General features: G+C 39.4%; 1 protein-coding gene across 1 annotated transcript in view; it reads left to right on the top strand.

Moving 5' to 3' along the window:
* Positions 1-19: 19 nt before the first annotated feature.
* LOC127624052 (chromatin-remodeling ATPase INO80-like) overlaps positions 20-20,378 on the top strand; it is a 54,196-nt gene continuing 33,837 nt past the window's right edge. Inside the window, exons 1-24 of the mRNA XM_052098669.1 lie at positions 20-90; positions 2,072-2,133; positions 2,300-2,474; positions 2,901-3,061; positions 3,165-3,232; positions 4,345-4,491; positions 4,573-4,693; positions 4,795-4,997; positions 5,121-5,174; positions 6,429-6,632; positions 6,721-6,919; positions 7,060-7,127; positions 7,257-7,466; positions 7,607-7,687; positions 10,213-10,308; positions 10,985-11,044; positions 11,145-11,287; positions 12,094-12,178; positions 13,226-13,343; positions 13,992-14,077; positions 14,427-14,594; positions 14,696-14,826; positions 15,021-15,088; positions 15,190-15,283. Coding sequence (XP_051954629.1) covers positions 2,332-2,474; positions 2,901-3,061; positions 3,165-3,232; positions 4,345-4,491; positions 4,573-4,693; positions 4,795-4,997; positions 5,121-5,174; positions 6,429-6,632; positions 6,721-6,919; positions 7,060-7,127; positions 7,257-7,466; positions 7,607-7,687; positions 10,213-10,308; positions 10,985-11,044; positions 11,145-11,287; positions 12,094-12,178; positions 13,226-13,343; positions 13,992-14,077; positions 14,427-14,594; positions 14,696-14,826; positions 15,021-15,088; positions 15,190-15,283 — 2,708 coding nt within the window. The 5' untranslated portion in view covers positions 20-90; positions 2,072-2,133; positions 2,300-2,331. The remainder of the gene's footprint in view (positions 91-2,071; positions 2,134-2,299; positions 2,475-2,900; positions 3,062-3,164; positions 3,233-4,344; positions 4,492-4,572; positions 4,694-4,794; positions 4,998-5,120; positions 5,175-6,428; positions 6,633-6,720; positions 6,920-7,059; positions 7,128-7,256; positions 7,467-7,606; positions 7,688-10,212; positions 10,309-10,984; positions 11,045-11,144; positions 11,288-12,093; positions 12,179-13,225; positions 13,344-13,991; positions 14,078-14,426; positions 14,595-14,695; positions 14,827-15,020; positions 15,089-15,189; positions 15,284-20,378) is intronic.

The following is a 20,378-nucleotide window of genomic DNA, read 5'->3' as shown; positions in this document are numbered from 1 at the left end:
CTCCTCGCTCAGAACCGCCATTTTGGAGACAGAGAGCTGAGAGTCGGCTGCAGCAGAGACAGAGCAAAAACGGCGGACACGGGGGACAAGGTGAGCTGGCGTTTATGAGGAACATGGTGGGGGAGCAATGGGGAAGATGGCCGGGAGGGAGAAAGAATAATCTGGGAATCGGAGATCTGGACTAATCGACACCCGCAGTGCATAGTCACGAGCGGAGACATTGGGTGCTTGACCTCACGTGGAACACGGCCACAAAATATCAACATTAATTTCGACAACAATATCTACCTACGTCTCATTTGACAGAGGAGGTGGCCTTAAAGAGACAGAGCCCATTTGAATTACTGAAAATTCTATGTAAATTGCATAATGCTAAATGTTTGCTAAAAATCACAAATGCAAGGATAGCAGTCCAATAGCAGACAGCAGTACTTCTATTTAAAAAAATAAAGCACGTTCAAGTCATTGTTTCGGGGTCGTTGCTCAAGTTTCCCGTATTATAATTGTTACCCATGTGTATCAAGGCTGTGTTGCTTACTAGTAACCCTGCATTTAGATTAGCAAACAGCACTGGCTATATACTGACTGAGGCGCTTAGCGTCAGCGGAATTTAGCCAGATTAGGTTGCTAGCTATCAGCTACAGACAGAAATAAAGCACAAGTCTGTCGCTCATACTGTGTAAACTAACAGCAACGAGGAATGTAATTTTGCCCAAATCGTGTAGTAAGTCTACTAGGTACCTTTCAACGCTATACAGTACCGCGTTGTATTATAGGATGCGTTGGCATTGAGATATCATCAGTATGCGTTAGGATTTTAAACTGTCGGTTGTCTCAGATGAAAATACAAGCCGCACAGTAACCAAGACTGAAGAGTTATCGGCCGTGAAGTTGAACACATGCGTGTATTGGTGGTGCAATTGTAGTACTCCTGCTTTAAAAGCCAAATAAATAGCCAAACTATTCAGTTGAGTGTAGTTTCATTAGTAGTAACTCATTACCTTAGAAATAGGCGTTACATTTTAATCAGGAAATAGTTAAATGCAGGTACTACAAAACACGAGTGGTGTCAGTGTTTAGGGAGTACAGCAGCTCTGTGTAAATACAACTGTATTGGATGAACTACTAGAATACAATGCATTGCATTAGACTTGAAGTGCGATTCATTTCTCCTTTTGGGTGATTTTTCACTTAGACTAAAAATAAATTGTGTGTAAATCCAGTGGTGCATTTTCCATAAAATCATGCATTTATAAGTAAATCATATTTTTGAAAAAAGAGTGCCCCACGATTTGTAAAAAGGGTCAAGAATGAGGGCTCAGTTTCTTCTTCTTCTCCCACCAAATAGTTCAAATTTCTATGCCTTGCAAATATTTTTACTGGCCCTACTACTGATATAATTGAACACATTTCTGAACAACAACAACATTTTCTTAACGAAAAAGATTAAAAAAAATTATGCAATAATGTTTGGCCCAATAGGGCAAGGCAGGTGACAGTTCCGTCAACTGGCCGGAAACTCTCACACTGGTCCTGGACCTTTTGCACATCCATATTGATGAGCCCTGTCTAAACACAGCAATGAAAATGAAAAGCCCAGAGCAAGCAATGCCACCCACAAGCTTGAAGTGACAGATCTGCTGTATCATATTGATAAGCACTTCTGTTGTCAAAAAGAGGCCACATCTTGTTGTGAAAATGAAATAAATTCAGTATTTTATTCAGAATGCCTATCGAAGGTGTATGGCTCAATCCACCTCATTATCTTTCTGTCACTGCCAGTATCCCATGTGTACATTAACTTTTTGTCATGTTGCAAAATGCACATATTAATTATTTCCATTATCACATAGTAAACCTTTGGATAACTAAAGTATTCAAAATTACTTTTCTCGTTGTCACTATGGTTAACGGAATATATAGACTCAATCTTTTTAATTATTGTAAGATAAAAAAAAATTCCGCATTGCAATTTATTTTTCCTTAGAAGAGCAAAAGAGCTAAAAACTGAGGATAGCTGGATTGCATCACTGTAAATGTGAAGTCATTATCACATCCTTTTACATTTCAGATTTATCACTTGAAGGACACTGAATGTTGAAACTGTGAGTTATGAAGTCACACTCTCCAAAGGTAATGTTGTTTGTTGGTGTTATGTTTTAACCGCAGTACTACAATCATTGGCTAAAAACAGATAATATTTTCAACTTCCTTGGTAGACTTATGCATAGCATTCTGATGATCTTTGTAACCTGACGTTTAGTTAAGTGACTTAAACACATTTGTATCATCTTTGCAGTGATTGCCCTTTTGGGCTCTGAACCTCTACCTATGGCCTCAGAGCAGGATGGCGTGAGAAACGCCACATGCTCAAAGTTGGCCAAACCACTTCACCTTCAGTACCTTGAGCGATCCCTCCGCCTAGACACCTTTCTAAGACAGACTGCTGCTATTTTTAACCATAACATTTCCAGGTACACATAAATCTATAGGCCTTTATTACGATTCAGGAAAATATACTACTTAACCCCTGTTTTTTTGTGTTTTTTGTCTGCTTTTTAACTGTAAAACATTAAATTATAGGAATATATATATATATATATATATATATATATATATATATATATATATTTTATACAGTATTTTATGTGTATATGTCATGTAGTTCTTTAAGATATTCAGGCCTGTACAAAATCCTTAGACAATTAGTCTCAATGTCTCAACCCTTTTTGTGATCTTTGGCTATTTTATTGTTTGTTTTATAATGTTTTTCTCCATTCCCAAAAATTCCCAAAGCATGGTAAATGGTTATTTGGAAATATTGGGTCACAGCAACTTGGGCAAAAGGCCTGTGGTGATTTATTTCAAATCATGTTTGTGTGTGTGCTTGCTATTTTCAGTGATGACAGTGATGATGGTTTGGGCGAGGGGTCTTCTTTGGCCCCTTCTAACCCACTACTGGCAGTGAAAGAAGATCACATCAACCCAGAGGAAGAGACCAAGGATTCCTGCAGAGATGGAGAAATGGAGTGTGGACCTCTCAACGGAGCTCTGCTGCAAGGTGTGCAGTACCTGTTGAGCTAACCCCCCCTCATTTATGTATACATTTTTTATGTAGCGTGAGAAAGCATTACACCTTCTTAACCTCAAACTGTCATCCACAGACCCCAAAGCTGACAAGGCCAGTCTGTATAACTTCTCCAAGCTGAAGAAAAGCAGGAAATGGCTGAAGGTATATATGAAGTGCTGCATTGATTCTGGGACAAGCTATATCCAAATCCAGTCAATCCTCTAAACTATCAAGCAAAAAAGGAAAAAAAAACTACAGAACCCTGTTTACATCTGGCAGTGACATGGATTTCAAATGCTGATTTCAAGGAGAGGGTTTCTGATTTTGTGACTCCATACAATACTCACTACGTCACTTGTTGCTGCATGTTGATAAAGCACAAAAAGTAATAAAAAAAAATTAAAAGGCACATTGTTTCTCCCAGATATACTTGAATTATTAATCAGAATTAAAACAAATTTCAACCATGTTCTAATTTTGTAGTGGTGTTGATGATGATGTTTTAAAAAATAATGTCAGGAATAGTTTTTATAAATCAATTATTTCATACAAAGTGCAGTAAACATAAACTAAATCATTATGTGGTGTGGCCACCCTTTGCCTTTATAATAGCACCAATTCTGTAGATACGAAGTTTGTTCCAAGCATCGTGGAGAACTTGCAACAGATCTATGTATTTAGGAAGTCTCAACAGTTTTTTTCTCTTCAAGTTATCCCAGACTTGATGTTGAGTACTGAACTCTGTGGGGGTCATAACATCTGTTGCTGGACTCCTTGTTCTACTTCTATTCTATTTGCAAAAGGAATGTTTTGAAATCTAAAATTAATATTTCCCATTGACACACTTAAAGCAGAATATATAAAATAACCATCTTAAAAAACAAGTTTTTGGAAAACATTTAATGTGCCTAAGACCTTTGCACAGTACTGTATATGTATGAACTTCTTTCTTTTCTTTTAAAACTGCACATAACCGGCAACGTTTTAAACGTAATTTTTACAACGGTTGATTGACAGGTGACTAGGTAGTACTTTATTGTTGTCTGGAACGCATAAGGAAGCATAGCATTTACGGTAGACTACAAATGTGATGTGGTCAGATGTGTTTTTGGACTTTCACATTTGCACCTGTAGATAGTGCTGTCCACTTGTGATCTGATCACCTGAGATCTTAATACCAATACTGTATACAGGATCAAGGGGAAGGATTCATTTTCTCTTTCATGCTTATTTCTAAACAGTCTGATGTTAAGGAGATTGTTTGTAAATTACAGGGCATCTTGCTGAGCGATGATACCACAGATTCAGACACAGACTCGGATGACTCTGGCTTCACACTGACACGGGAAGAGCTGCAGGACATGCTGCGCCTACACAAGTTCACAAAACTCCACCAGAGCAAGTTCCACTCTGACCGAGAGGTAGGACTTTCCAGAGCTTGGGAAGAACCTTGAATAGATTAATGGAAATGGTTTGTAATATATATATGTGTGTGTTCGCAGCTGCAGCACTATCAACACTACAGTGCAGGCCTCCTGTCCACACACGACCCTTTCTACGAACAGCAGCGCCATCTATTGGGCCTCAAGAAAAAGAAAATCAAGGAAGAGAAGAAGTGTAAGGGTAAGCTTGCAGGAGACATGAGGATTCTGTTGGCAGTGCTGATAACAGTAAATGTTTTCTGATTATATGAAAACTCCTATATTTTTCCTCTGCTTTTATAGGCAAGTTAAAAAAGATGAAAAAGAAGAAGAAACGGGGAGAGGAATTCTCCATGGAGGGTCGGCCACATGTCACTAAAATCTTTGCTAAGTTTTCCCATGACGCACCTCTTCCCATGACTAAAAAGAAGCACTTAACCATTGAGCAGCTAAATGCTCGTAGACGAAAAGTCTGGCTCGCTATTGCAAAAAAAGAAATCCCAAAGGTATAACCTTTCTTTTTCTTTTTTTTGGGGTCAACATTTTGCGTTTCCTTGACATTTATGTCAAAGAGGTTAATGATTTCTGCTGTCCCTGCTTCAATCTACATTTTCATTGTCTGCTTTCAGGCATTTAAACAGAAAGTGTCAGCAAGGAACTTTGTTTTAACCAATGCGAGGAAGGTAAGAAATGTGCATTTAAATATGTATTTTTTATGTACTGTATACAGTCCAAAAGGCCACTAGTGAAAAGAGTTCTATTGTACATTTTCTAATTGAATACAAATATCAGCATAACAATTTGAGTGAAAAGTTTAATGAAAAAGATTTTTCTAAGTATTTAGTGTGCTCTCCTTTTGCTTTAATGACTGTACGAACTCTGAATGCTGGCATGGACTCCACAGGTTTCTGCAAAACTTGATGACCCATGTTATCCCAGCATGATATGAATGTTCCAAAGAGCAACTTGTGTGCTTCAGTAGAAGCAAATGAATATGGCAACAAAAGTTAACCTTTGTATTTTAATGGAATAGTTCACCCAAAAATGAAAATTCTCTTATTATTTACTCTTAATTTCATCCCATATGTGTATGACTTTCTCTGCAGAACACAAGTGAATATTTTTAGAAGAATATCTCAGCTCTGTAGGTTCGTTCAATCTAAGTGAATAGGGACCAAATCTTTAAAGCTCCAAAAAGCACATAAAGGCAGCATATAAGTAATAAATACGACTCCAACTATTGAATCCATGTCTTCTAATGTGATCTAATCGATCTTGGGTGAGAATAATCCAAAATATAACTAATTTACACTGTATATCTTGCCACTGCAGTCTCTTGGCAGGAACATGATGTTAAGCTTGATTACACTTCCTAGTGCTTAAATCATGTGCAGAGCACTAGATGGCGCCAGTGAGTGTAATCAAGCGTGAAATCATGATCGCCAAGGAGACTGCTAATGTTAAGATTTAAAGTGAAATAGAAATTACATTTAGCTCTGTTCTCACCCAAAACTGAGTGGATTGTTTCAGAAGACATGGATTAAACCACTGGAGTCAAATGGATTACTTATATGCTGCCTTTATGTCCTTTTTGGAGCTTCATTGTGTGAACCTACAGTGCTGAAATATTCTTCTGAAAATCTTAGTTGAACACATATGGGATGGCATCAGGGTGAGTAAATTATGAGAGAATTACAATTTTTGGATGAACTATCCCTTTAACATTGTCACAAATGTCATAATTTGATTAATGACATAGAAATAGTGCAAAATCTTAAGTAGTTCTTAATGTTTAAAAACCCTAAAACAGTTTATTTCCAGGTTAATTATGATTTTGAACCCTAGATCCCAGACGTTTGGAGCCCAGTTTAAGTTTTAGTCTTTGTGGAAAACTTTGAGGATGTTTGTTGAGTGTTTGCATGTGTATTCGTAACTAGTTGGCACATCAGTGTATGCGTGAGGTTCGGAGGGCTGCGATCCAGGCACAAAAGAACTGTAAAGAGACATTGCCACGGGCACGCCGCCTCACTAAAGAGATGCTGCTGTACTGGAAGAAGTATGAGAAGGTGGAGAAGGAGCATCGTAAGCGCGCTGAGAAAGAGGCTCTCGAGCAACGGAAACTGGACGAGGAGATGCGAGAGGTATCAATGCAAACACTGAACATCAAAACTCACTGATAAGGACTTATTGAAAGATGGTCCTTACCGTTCCTCCTGTGTGTCCCATCAGGCTAAGCGGCAACAGAGAAAGCTGAACTTCCTGATCACCCAAACGGAGCTGTACGCCCACTTCATGGGGGGCAAGCAGAATGCAGCAGGGGGCAACAACACGCAAGATGATATCCTACGCAAGCTCGAAGACAACACCTCCCAGCGACAGATAGATATTGGTGGAGGGGTTGTGGTCAATGTTGGTCAGGAGGACTATGGTAAGCCCTTATCCTCTATCGAATAAATGTGTCAGTTTCTTGTGTGTATCTTATGAAAATGCATTTTGCATTTACATACATGGGCTTTAGAATCATGCGCTTTGGAATTGGTGGTAAACTTCCATGCTTTTCTCTTGCAGATAGTGAATATTATAAGTCTCAGGCCCTAATGAATGCAAAGGAGGCATATCACATCCACCAAGCCAAGGTAAGTGGCAGTCTGAATATTGAAATCATTTACAGCATATGTTTTCTATCCTTTATTACAAGTTAATTTTCAGAATTGTGACCCTAACTGGAAATTAACTATTTGAATGCCTCTCTCTCTGTTCTGTAGACAAGACTGTTTGATGAGGAAGCAAAGGACAGTCGCTGTGCCTCTCTGCATGTAGCAAGCGTGTCCGGCTCAGGCTTTGGCGAGAGCTACAGCTTATCAAACCCATCTATTCAAGCAGGTGAAGACATCCCCCAGCCCACCATGTTTAATGGGAAACTTAAGGGCTACCAGCTCAAAGGCATGAACTGGCTGGCCAATCTGTATGAACAGGTATGTGTTGTCAAATACTGTCGCTGACTCTCATGCATGTGTCTACATATATTATATCCCTTTCCTCCATAATGACTGTGATCTTTCACAGTATCAACATTAGGATACCATATGTCTCTCTGTCAAATTGTCTCTAACAGGGCATTAATGGCATTCTGGCAGATGAGATGGGACTCGGAAAGACGGTTCAGAGCATTGCTTTGCTGGCTCATCTGGCAGAGGTAAGCAATACAATCAGAATACTTATAAGATCTAGGACTGTGCAATTTTTATGATATATTGATGAATTTGTTTCTGATAGTGAATATTATTACAGTGATGGTAATCCACTTTTTATTTGGCCATAAAATAACCCATGAAATCAAAATAGAAGATTTGTGACTTTTGGTTTATGTGTATTAGCTTTGAAAAAAATAGACACAAATGATTGACTCTTGATTTTGCAATCAGGAGTGTATACAAATATTTGTCCACCTTTTTTCTGAATGCGAAAGTGTTTCACGATTCGACTGTTTTCGGTCTCCAGTGTTTTAACTCACATTGGCATATATTCTTAGCAGGTAATGTGATTTTAAAAGTATTACATTTGTAAACATTTTCGATAAACATGTGGCTCTATAGTGCCGATACTTCACAGAGTCGAGGTTACTGTTTATTTATCAGAATCAGAATGAGCTTTATTGCCTAGTAAAGCATACTAGGAATTTGTCTTGGTGACAGAAGCTTCCAGTGCACAAACAATACAGCAACAAGACATAGATATTTATTGACAGTGTGTAGATGTCATAAAGTGATGGTCCAAGTTTAGTTGTGTTGATATCATTAACTATTTTAAGTTATTATGACAGCCAAACACTGCACATGTTGAGCCTGAAATTCATTTTTATTAAGTGTTTATTTTGTTCTCCATCTGATTTCGGTAGTTTTTACATTGCGTTTCGAGATCAGAAAGTTAGTTAGAATAGTGATGGCGCCACCCAGTGGTTGCTAAGGAAAACTGTGGATAATGAGGACTACCCCCCTCTAAATTATAAAGGGGACTTGCCTCTGAGAGCATTAGGAATAGTTCACCCAAAAATGAAAATTCTCCCATGATTTACTCACCCTAATACCATCCCAAATGTGTTGTACTTTCTTTCAACTGCTGAACTCAAGTTAAGATTTTTAGAAGAATTTCTCTGTTATTTTGGTCCATAGAATGTATGTGAATGGGTGTCAAAATTCCAAAGCTCCAAAAAGTCAGCATAAAAATAATCAATACGACTCCAGTGATTAAATCCATATTTTCAGAAGCGATCTGATGGGTGTGGGTGAGAAATAGATCATATTCATTCCTTTTTTTACTAGAAATTCTCCTCCCTGCTTAGTTAATCTCCACTTTAACTTTCCCTTTCACATTCTTCCTCTCATGTTTTTGCTGACTTACATTCTTCATGCATATCACCCCCTACTGGGAAGGGAGAAGAAATTATTATTATTATTATCATTTTATCTCCTTTTCTCCCCAATTTTGTTATGCCCAATTCCCACTATTTACTAGGTCCTCATGGTGGCGCAGTTACTCACCTCAATCTGGGTGGCGGAGGACAAGTCTCAATTGCCTCCGCTTCTTAGACAGTCAATCTGTGCATTTTATCACGTGGCTCGCTGTGCATGAGTCCTCGGAGACTCACAGCAAGTGGAGGCTGATCCATGCACATCTTACCACATGCCCCATTGAGAGCAAGAACCATTAATCATGACCAGGAGAAGGTTACCCCATGTGACTACCCTCCCTAGCAACCGTGCCAATTTGGTAGCTTCAGAGACCTGGCTGGAGTCATTCTGCACACCCTGGATTCGAACTCACGACTCCAGTGGTGGTAGTCAGCGTCATGTTTAATGTTTTAGTAAAATATATTTAGCTAATCATTTCTATGCACCAATAAACAATTGGATAGTAATAAACGACAATGTTAGATAAATATATTTTACTAAAACATTTTAATACGTGAATACAAAATATGCCACAAAGGGGTCTGTTTTTCATTATGTTGAAAACAGTGTGAAAAGTATGCTTTTTAAAATAAAAAAAATTGATTGGTTGAAACGCTGGCCTTCTAATGAAAAAAATTACCCATTTAAGCAATTTCAGAGCAAATAGATCTTTATCAAGGTATTTCGAATATCGTCAAAAGGCTGGAAAACATTCAAATATAATTTTAGCTAAAACGCTCAGCCCTACCATCAACATAACATGCCAATGTCACAGGGTTTACAAAACTTGCATTCTTCATCCCTAATTGTATCATCTCACAGCAAACAGGCTGCACTTGAAAAATACTGTATTTCCCAATCACTTTCAGATCCAAAATCTGGAACAGGTTTATTCTTTTGGGAATATGACACTAGCATTATATAAACAGTTTGCTGTTCTATTTTCCTGTGCTGTTTTATTTATTTCTTCAAAACAAGCCCCCAAAAATCTCAAATCAGTTGTTTGGCATCAATATGCTGTCTCTGCTGCCCTCCACAATTTCCAGGGCTCAAAAAAGGAGGAGGATATGGATTTGGGGGAGTTTGGGTATTTTATATGAAAACATAACGCTGTGGGCCCATAGGAAGCCATGTTAGCATGTTACCTTGTTCTTCAGTTGTTTCCTGTTTTGATCCCTCTCTCTATATTTTTCCCTCTCCATCTTTATCCCCTTCTGCCTTCTGCACTGCACATGTGGCTTATTGTGTGTATGTGTGCTCTGGCGGGTAGAGGGAAAACATCTGGGGGCCATTTCTGATCATCTCCCCAGCCTCGACACTCAACAACTGGCATCAGGAGTTCTCTCGCTTTGTCCCCAAATTCAAGGTGAGTGTGGCAGCTGTGCAGGGAAACACCTGCAGCCATGGAATCCTTTACATCTCCCTCTTGCTCTCTTTCTGTCTCTGTCTCAAAATATTCATAAACCCATTGAACTGGGTCTATTTTCAGAACAATGGAAAATTCGTTTTTTCTTGCCCTTTTTGCTGTAAGGAAAGGCATGACAGATTGTTGCAATTCTGGTCTGATTTGAGTTATGATGCGTTAATCCTAAGGGGGCAGTGTTGTATCATTTTTAGTGCTCTCCAATAGAATCAGCAGTCTAAATGTACATTTCCTGCTAGCCAGACTTCATCCAAGTTGTGCAAATGATCTGTAAATCTGAAATCCCTGTCACAATGATAGCATTATAGCAATCAATAATGCTGTGCTGTTTACAATGTGATTATGAGTATGAAATAGATTTTTCACTATTTGGCTATTTGAAAGATCTTTTTCAACTTTATCAGGTGAAGAAGAATTGTCATTGTCAGAAATTATTATTTTATTAAGGAACAATATATTGCAGTTTTTTTCAATCATGAAAAAAAGAAAACCAGACAAATTAATTGCAGGAACTTTTTTAACCCCACTTTGGAAATAATTGCTACATTTTTGTGACTTTTGGTATAATTTTTCCCTGAGCCATGATTTATTTAATCTATTGTCTCATTCTGTCTCACAGGTACTACCATACTGGGGAAACCCTCATGATCGTAAAGTTATTAGAAAGTTTTGGAGCCAGGTAAACATGTCACAACCATATTGCTCTAAAATATCAGATTAATTAGATGAAAACTTCTCATTTGAGTCAACCATATTTGAGAATTGTTTTGCCCTTGTAGAAAACTCTGTATACCCAGAATGCACCATTTCATGTGGTGATCACGAGTTATCAGCTGGTGGTGCAGGATGTGAAGTATTTCCAGAGGGTGAAATGGCAGTATATGGTTCTGGATGAGGCCCAGGCGCTGAAAAGCAGCACCAGGTACTTAGGACTTATTCACTGCTTTAAGTAATGTACAGTATTCCTGTTGTTTCAATAATTTGGTAGAACAGAGGTATATTGAGCTGGCATTTGAAAACATGATGTCTAGTTTACTACTTTGCCTTTTATGTGACAAAAACAATTGACCGATATCAGATTAGCAGTGGCAAATAATGATATCTAAAGAGCAGGGTGGCCAATGATCGATGATATATTGATCTAACACTGATCTGATTTCCTAGAAACCAGAGATCATATTACATATACCTCAGGAAGTGTCATGCACATACACTTGTTTTGCAGATACCTCTCTGAAATTAAAAATCTGGTTGTTTAACTCAGCATTTGTTTACCCTCTATTTTCAACAAGTGAAATAGCACTTAAAAGCTTTGGAGAATCTGCAGTACGTCTGCATCTGAGATTTTCCAGGCTTAGTGAACCCAAAGACAGTACAGTGACTCTATGTCTGGGGTGGAACCCATCAGAGACTGAGGGCCTCTCGAGCTCTGAGTGTGAGTTTGTGCCTCTCTGGAGGTGACAGCACATGTGCCAGCAGCTTCTGTTGTGGTGCAACATGATTTATTGCCCAATCACAGTCTCGACTGAACATCAGAGCAGCTTCCACATGCTTTCAATTCTACATAATCAATAAAAGACTTTACAAAGTCTGAGAACATTCTCTGAAGAGAATCCCTGTGGGATTATGACTAGGATGAAACACTGTTGTCATGTGGAGAGTTATATCTTCCATTAAGCTCGGCTTGCTTGGGAGGTCTTAGTAACTGTGTCTGGTTCTTCTTGGCAGTGTCCGGTGGAAGATTCTTCTACAGTTCCAGTGCAGAAACCGCCTCTTGCTAACAGGGACACCAATCCAGAACACAATGGCTGAAGTGAGTGTATTTATGCGAGAGATTTTCTGAGAATACATCTGTATGTGTGTACATTTGAGTGCAGTTCCACATAAATATCTAATGGCACTTTTCCACTGCACGTTGCGGTTCGACTCGACTCGCCTCAACTCTGCTCGCTTTACTTTTCTGAGCTTGCATTCATTTCCACTGCAGTTTAGTGCCACATCAACGTGGGTGGGATTATAGGCTGATCGTCATAGTTGCTCCAACTCTATTGCCGTGATATCATCTTAAACACGACACAAACTGACCAAAACAATAACACAACCGCTAGCTGTTAGCTACTAGCTCATTGTGCTGCATAAAGCAGTTGCAGTTAAATTGGCCTAGTTGTTTTAGAAGCAAGCTTTCCAGTAGCTAGTCAACTAAATAAAGTGAAGCTTTCAAGCAGAGTATAAAGTTAACGTAACAAAACGTACCATCCTCCATCGTGGCTGCGTCCAGGGCACTCTCCCTCCCAGTGCTCGCCGGTTTATATAGTGTCCATTTGGTCGAACAACATCCACTTTTCCTTGATGGTTCTGTTGTCACTTTTACATTTATTTTTTACTTTTCCCTACACTGTTGGTTTGTCTGGTGGTAGCCATGTGCAGTCAACAGCTGAGACAATTCCTGAGAGTCTTTATCGTTTCGCTCATCACTAACGAGTGGACATCTGCATCTTGTTTATTGACCATGGCGTGGTTTTGCGCACAGCCATTTCTTTTTTTCACAATTTGAAAGGCGTGTGAACAAATGATACTGCTATCGCTGTTACTAACTTTGAAACTAGCGGGTTGATTTCACGTATCGGAAATACTGTGACGCTGGTAGTGACAATTGTCCCTGACCAATTAGCGATCTACAGGATTTTGACGTCACATTTAGTGTCAGCTCGGTTCACTTGGAACCTCGACCGAGGTGGTACTAAAAAAATCAGGTACCAGGTACTATCCACAGTGGAAAACTCCAAAAAAGCGAGCGGAGTCTAATTGAGTTGTACCATGCAGTGGAAAAGCCCCTTATCACCATTGTTTTTCCTCTCAGTTGTGGGCCCTGCTTCACTTCATCATGCCGACTCTTTTTGACTCTCATGAGGAGTTTAACGAGTGGTTCTCCAAGGATATCGAGAGCCATGCTGAGAACAAATCTGCTATTGATGAAAGTCAGTCTTCTCTTTCATTTACCTCTTATTTAAAGGGATAGTTCACAACAACAACAAAAAATCTCTCATCATTATTCACCCTCATGCCATCCCAGGTATTTATGAATTTCTTTCTTTAGCAGAACACAAATAAAGATTTTTTGAATAATATCTCAGCTCTGTAGGTCCATACTATGCAAGTGAATGGTGATCAGACCTTTGTAGCTCCAAAAATGATCATGAAGGAAAGATACAGTAGAAGTAATCCATAAGACTCCAGTGGTTAAATCCAAATTTTATGAAGCAATATAATAGGTGTGGGTGAGAAATAGATCAAAATGTAAGTCTTTTTTTTTTTTTTTACTCAGACAAAGGTCTGATCACCATTCACTTGCATTGTATTGACCTACAGAAATGTGTCTAAAAATCTTTGTTTTTGTTCTGCTGAAGGAAAAAAGCCATACACATCTGGGATGGAATCAGAGCGTGTGAATGAAAAGAGAATTAAAATGTTTGGATGAACTATGCCTTTAAGTCATCCTTCAGTGTCCATATATATTTCCTTTACTTTGGGAGGTTACAAGATGTATTTCTACCATTTTAATTAACACTAAAGTGTTCAATAAAATGGCAGTAGCTCACAGATTTTACTTTGGTTTGTTCTTTCAGACCAGCTTTCCAGATTGCACATGATCTTGAAACCTTTTATGCTGCGCAGGATAAAGAAGGACGTAGAGAACGAGCTCTCTGACAAGGTACTGACCTACAATCTCTCAAACAGAATTGTAAATTTCATTGGACCATTGTCATGAAAAACCTGGAAATATCAAATAATTTTATAAAGTTTTGAATTCCATGTCTGGAAAATGCATGGAAATTAATAAAACTTTAAAAAATAATGGAAAAGAAATGACATTTTCTGTAGTTAATATAAATTGTCCTAGCTAAAATATTTGTATTTAGCTAAAATTGCTCTTTGTGTGTGCAGTCTCTATAAAATGACTGGAAAAGTTATGGAAATTCTTTGGAACCTGTACACCTAAATAAGTATTTTAGTGTGCATTTGTATGATATAGTTGTTTATGTTTCAAACCTTCAACCTAGATTGAAATCCTGACATACTGCCAGCTGACCAGCAGGCAAAGGCTGCTGTACCAGGCTCTGAAGAACAAGATTTCCATCGAGGACCTGCTGCAATCGTCAATGGGTTCGGCCCAGCAGGTCCACAGCACCACCAGCAGCCTCATGAACCTTGTCATGCAGTTCAGAAAGGTCGGTGGATGCACTAAAAGCAAGTTTTGTAGCATTATAGGCTGTGCTTTCTTTCATACTGGTTAAGCACTGTGTGTGTTGCTCTCGTTTTATTCTTGAAGGTTTGTAACCATCCAGACCTGTTTGAGCGTCAGGAGATACGCTCGCCTTTCCACATGTCCCTGAAGCCCTTCATCATGTCCAAGTTTCTGTTTCGACACGGCCTTCTCTACACTTCAGACGAAATGACCAAGTGAGTTGATCTCCATGTAGCTCCAATGAACTCCCAGTTTTACCTCCCTTAGGATGGTTCCTTTCCATTTGGAAAGCGTTATTCCTTCTCCATTCACAATTGTTTTAATGCATCACATTTAATAGTTTTGACAGTCTTTGTTATACATACAATACTTGTACCTGGTTTATTCATGTTCTCTCTCTCCTCCTCAGATTGAAGCAGACTCTGTTAACTCCTTTCTCTGCACACCACATTCAACAATCCTTGTTTCACAGAAAAGGTATGTGTCTGTCTGTTATTATTTTTCAACTCTCATTTTGTTATTACAAAGATTCACTTCGTCATCTCTGATGTTCACCTTTTTGATCTGTGACGATTCAGCTGATGATGAAAGCAGTAGCTTTTCTTTCTTGCGGTTCATCGATGTGTCTCCTGCTGAGATGTCCAACATCATGCTTCAAGGGACTCTTGTGAGGTCAGTTACATTAGGCTCACAACAAGAATTGATTTAATTGTAGCATACTAAATAACTTATACTTTATTATGTCTACAACTTATTGTTACACTACCAGTCAAAAGTTTGAAAACCTTCTATTAATATTTTTTAGATTTTAGAAGAATAGGGAAGTCATCAAAACTATGAAATGACAAATGGTAGCATGAAAGATTTAAAGTGACCAAAAATGTTTAACAAATCAAAACATAAAAATATTTTAGCTTCCTCAAAAGAGCCATCCTTTGCCTAGAGCTCTGCACACTGCACTTCCGCATCCGGCCTTCAAAACATATTTTTATGGCCCGCGGAATGTTTCCATCATATAATATTATTAAATGTTTATGAAGTTTGAGGGGTCAGTTTACTCTGGCATTTATGGTAATTCTCAGTATTGATTCAATGTAATGGGAAACGGAAGTAAAGAATGAGTTGAATAACAAAGAGATATATATATATATATATATATATATATATATATATATATATATATATATATATAATGGTGGTGGCGTAGTGGCTAAAGCACAGGGCTGTTGGTCAGAAGGTCACAGGTTCTAACCCCACAGCCACCACCATTGTGTCCTTGAGCAAGGTACTTAACTCCAGGTTGCTCCGGGGGGATTGTCCCTGTAATAATTGCACTGTAAGTCGCTTTGGATAAAAGCGTCTGCCAAATGCATAAATGTAAATATATATACAAATCTGAATATAGCCTACTTTATATAACATGTGTTGCGTCAGTCTGCTCGAGTTTCTCTTTCTCACTCGTCACTCACGCCCACAGTAATAACAGGGAAAAGTTTACTCTGGTACACAGTGCTTACAGCTGTACATTTGCATACGCCACTGTCCTGCAATAATGGCATTGAAACTTCTCCCAAATGCATCATTATTTGTGATTTGCATTACTAACCTTAAAGGAAGAGTTCAGAGTTCAATACAAGTTAAGCTGCGTTTGTGGCATAATGTTGATTGAGTGTCTATTTGCACCCCGGTGTAAGTAACATCTGCCACACAGTGCAGATATTTGCACCCCAATAGACCATATTCATGCTTTTCCCATCCGATTTCCTGATTCCACTCTTAATATTTAATTTAATACTTCTTAAAATAATAGATACAAATTTATATAAATGTTGTTGTGGTGATTTGGGCATGGTGAATGTCAAGTACAGTAATATGTTGTTTATAGGGTAACCATGGTTAATTTAGCAATGGTTTAACCACGGTATAAAATAGCAAGACAAGATGATGCCACGGATGGCTGCCGCGGTGTGTAGCACTCCAATTCTTTTGTAGTTTTTGTTTGTTTGTCCTGTGTGTGACAGGGCTGAGGGCCGGGTCGTGATGCTACACACCCGGCCCATAATCAGGCTAATCAAGCCTCAGAGAGGGATAAAGGCCGACTGGAGACTGCAGTGAGACAGAGAGAGAGTTTTACGGGCAGCTGTCCGACACCTTTGTGTGTTTGTATTTTTGTTTAAGTTCTTCATTAAACTATAATTTATATTCTCAAGCCAGTTCTTGCCTCCTCCTTTCCATTAATCCCTACACTGTGCTTAGTAATTTTTTTCAAATCAGTTTTACCAAGGACGAACAGCTGAACATTTGGCAGCACATACCAGACAATCTTTTACCGGTTTTTAACTATTCAGATGCTGTGCCGGACATTTTACTCAGAGGCGCAGCTGTGTTGTTTAAGGAAGCTATGAAACGCAAATGAGGGAAGCAAGCCGGCGCACTGGTCAAGCTCTGACAGAGCGGCTTTCAAACAGCACTAAAGAGCATTCATCTAGCGAATCTCCACTCTCTTCCTAACAAAATGGAAAAACTACATCTCCTCTCCTGTAAAAACAAGGACTTTTCAAACTCTGCTGCCTTTTGCTTCACAGAAACCTGGCTGAATGAAGCCATTCCGGACAGTGCTTTACATCTGCCGGGCTTCCAGCTGTTCAGAGCACATCGCATTGCAGAGTTAACGGGGAAAACGAGAGGCGGTGGAACATGTGGTTACATCAAAGATAGTTTTGAAGAAGATGTGCTGTCCTAATTTGGAAGCACTCTTTATCAACTGTAAACCTTTCTTCTCTCCACGGGAGTTTTCCTAGTTTATTCTGGTGAGTGTTTACATTCCTCAACAAGCATGTGTGAACACAGTGCTGCAACCGCTGGCTGATCAGATCACAGACACGGAAAAGCAATACCCAGTCTCACTTATTATTGTTCTCAGTGATTTTAACAGAGCCAACCTCACCCGTGAACTGCCAAAATACAGACAGCACATTACATGCCCCGCCAGAGACAGAAATATACTGGATCTCTGCTACACAACATTAAAGGATGCATATTGCTCTGTCCCTAGAGCAGCTTTGGGACTCGCTGATCAATGTGTGATTCATCTTCTTCCAAACTACAGGCAGAAACTTAAATCAGCTAAACCTGTAGTGAAGACTGTAATAAGGTGACTAATGAAGCATAGCAGGAACAACAAGCCTGCTTTGACTACACTTATTGGAGTGTTTTTGAAGCTGCAGACACCAATCTGGACAAGCTCAAAGATACTGTAACAACATATGTCAGTTTCTGTGAAGATTTGTGCATTCTTATGACAAACCATGGTTTACAGATAAACTCGGGCAGCTTCGTCAGGCCAAAGAAGATACTTACATAAGTGGGGATAAAATCTTGTATAATCAAGCCAAAAACACACTGACAAAGGAGATTAGAATGGCTAAAAGAAACTACTCTGAGAAGCTGAAAAACAAGTTTTCAGCTAACGACCCTGCATCATTATGGAGAGGCCTGAAAGACATTACTAACTACAAGACACAGTTCCCAACACTGTAGGGAATTACCAACTGGCTGAAGACCTGAATGTGTTTTACTATAGATTTGAAAAGCCGAGTCTCACACCCAAAACCTGTCTGAACTTCATTTCACACAAACAACTTCTCCTACAACCACCCTCCTCACCCCTTCTGCAACTCAACCTGCACTTAAAATCTGTGAAGAGGATGTGTTCCGGGTCTTACAGAAACAAAAGACAAGGAAAACACAGGGCCCAGATGGTGTTTCACCCACTTATCTAAAAGCCTGTGCCAACCAGCTGACCCCCATCTTCACAAAGATTTTCAACACATCACTGGAGCTCTGTGAAGTTTCCAGCTGCTTCAAATGCTCCACCATCGTTCCTGTCCCAAAGAAACCCAAGATCCCAGGACTTAATGACTACAGACCCCTCACTCTGACATCTGTGGTCATGAAGTTATTTGAGAGAATGGTGTTTGACCACCTGAAGGACATAACTGGACCCTTTCTTGATCCCCTTCAATTTGCTTATCGAGCACACAGATCTGTAAATGATGCAGTCAACATGGGATTGTATCATATCCTGCAACATCTGGACAGACCAGGGACATATGCAAGGATCCTTTTTGTAGACTTCAGTTTGGCTTTCAACACCATCATTCCAGCTATTCTCCAGACTAAGTTAAACCAACTCTCTGTTCCCACCTCTATCTGTCAGTGGATCACCAGTTTTCTGACAGACAGGTAGCAGCTAATGAGACTGGGGAAATTCACTTCCAGCACCTGCACGATCAGCACTCGCACCCCCCAGGGATGTGTGCTTCCCCTCTACTCTTCTCTCTGTACACAAATGACTGTACTGTCAAGGACCCCTCTGTCAAGCTCCTGAAGTTTACAGATGACACTACTGTCATCAGCCTCATCCAAGATGACGATGAGTCTGCATACAGAAGAGAGGTTGAACAGCTGGCTATCTGGTACAGTCAAAACAACCTGGAGCTGAACACGCTCTAAACAGTGAAGATGATTGTGGACATCAGGAGGAACACTCCAACACTGACCCCGCTCACCATTTTGAACAGCACTTTGGCAGCAGTGGAGTCATTCATGATCCTGGGCTCTACCATCTCACAGGAATTGAAGTGAGAGACCCACATTGACTCCATTGTGAAAAAGACACAGCAGAGGTTGTACTTCCTTTGCCAGTTGAGGAAGTTCATCCTGCCACAGGCGCTGCTAATCCAGTTTTACTCCGCAGTCATTTAGTCAGTCCTCTGCACTTCAAGAACTGTCTGGTTTGGATCTGCTACGAAATCGTACATCAGAAGACTACAAAAGACAGTTTGGACTGCTGAGCAGGTTATTGGTAAAACTGCTACATGTATGTGTGTGTGTGTGTGTGTGTGTGTGTGTGTGTGTGTGTGTGTGTATATATATATATAATATTCTATTGTGTATTTCAATATATACTTATATTTTCTATTCACATTTTTATTTATCTCTGTCTTGTTGCTGTATTGTTTGTGCACTGGAAGCTTCTATCTCCAAGACTTTGTATGTGTAAGCATATTTGGCAATAAAGCTCATTCTGATTCATATTTTGTAGTTACTGTAAGTTTACAAAACATTCACCATGGTTACTGTAGTAAAACCAAGGTAAAATTTTCAAAGATAAGGTGAAGGTGAGTGGTTGGGGTTAATATAGTGTCTGTGGGAATCTAATTAAACCCAATAAACACTCTGCAGTGATGCCCATATTGTGTGTTAGTGTTTAAATATGGGTGCAAATAGTTTCTGACAATATTTGCACCAGGGTGCAATTAGAATCTACCATTATTTGTACCAGGGTTGGGGTACAAATAATATCTGACACTATTTGCACTGGGGGTGTAAATACATTATGTGTGAAATTCTGAAGGATCGAACTCTCAACTCCTATTGGATGAAATGCACAACAGAACGCATCCCTCAACCATGAAGCCTTGCTTCCAGTGACAGTAGTCGTTGCATCTAATTGCAGCCCTGCTGCTCCCAGGTGTAGCCTCACTGCCCAATGGAGTAACGTACATACCTGAACTTTGGCTATACAGTCTCCATCTCGCCTGATGAGCCGAGATACTCTGTGTTCCACCGAGCAACCTAACGGATCCGAAGCAGATCACCGAACAATCCGCATCTAACCCTTTTGCCTGCAGAAGTGAAGAAAGATGATTTCTCTTCTTCAACCGAGTCGACTTTGCTGATTTCTCCGCCAACCCGCCGGGAA

This window comes from Xyrauchen texanus, chromosome 30 (assembly GCF_025860055.1).
Source record: "Xyrauchen texanus isolate HMW12.3.18 chromosome 30, RBS_HiC_50CHRs, whole genome shotgun sequence".
In the NCBI taxonomy this organism is placed as follows: domain Eukaryota; kingdom Metazoa; phylum Chordata; class Actinopteri; order Cypriniformes; family Catostomidae; genus Xyrauchen; species Xyrauchen texanus.
This window is presented reverse-complemented; position numbering and strand designations above follow the sequence as displayed.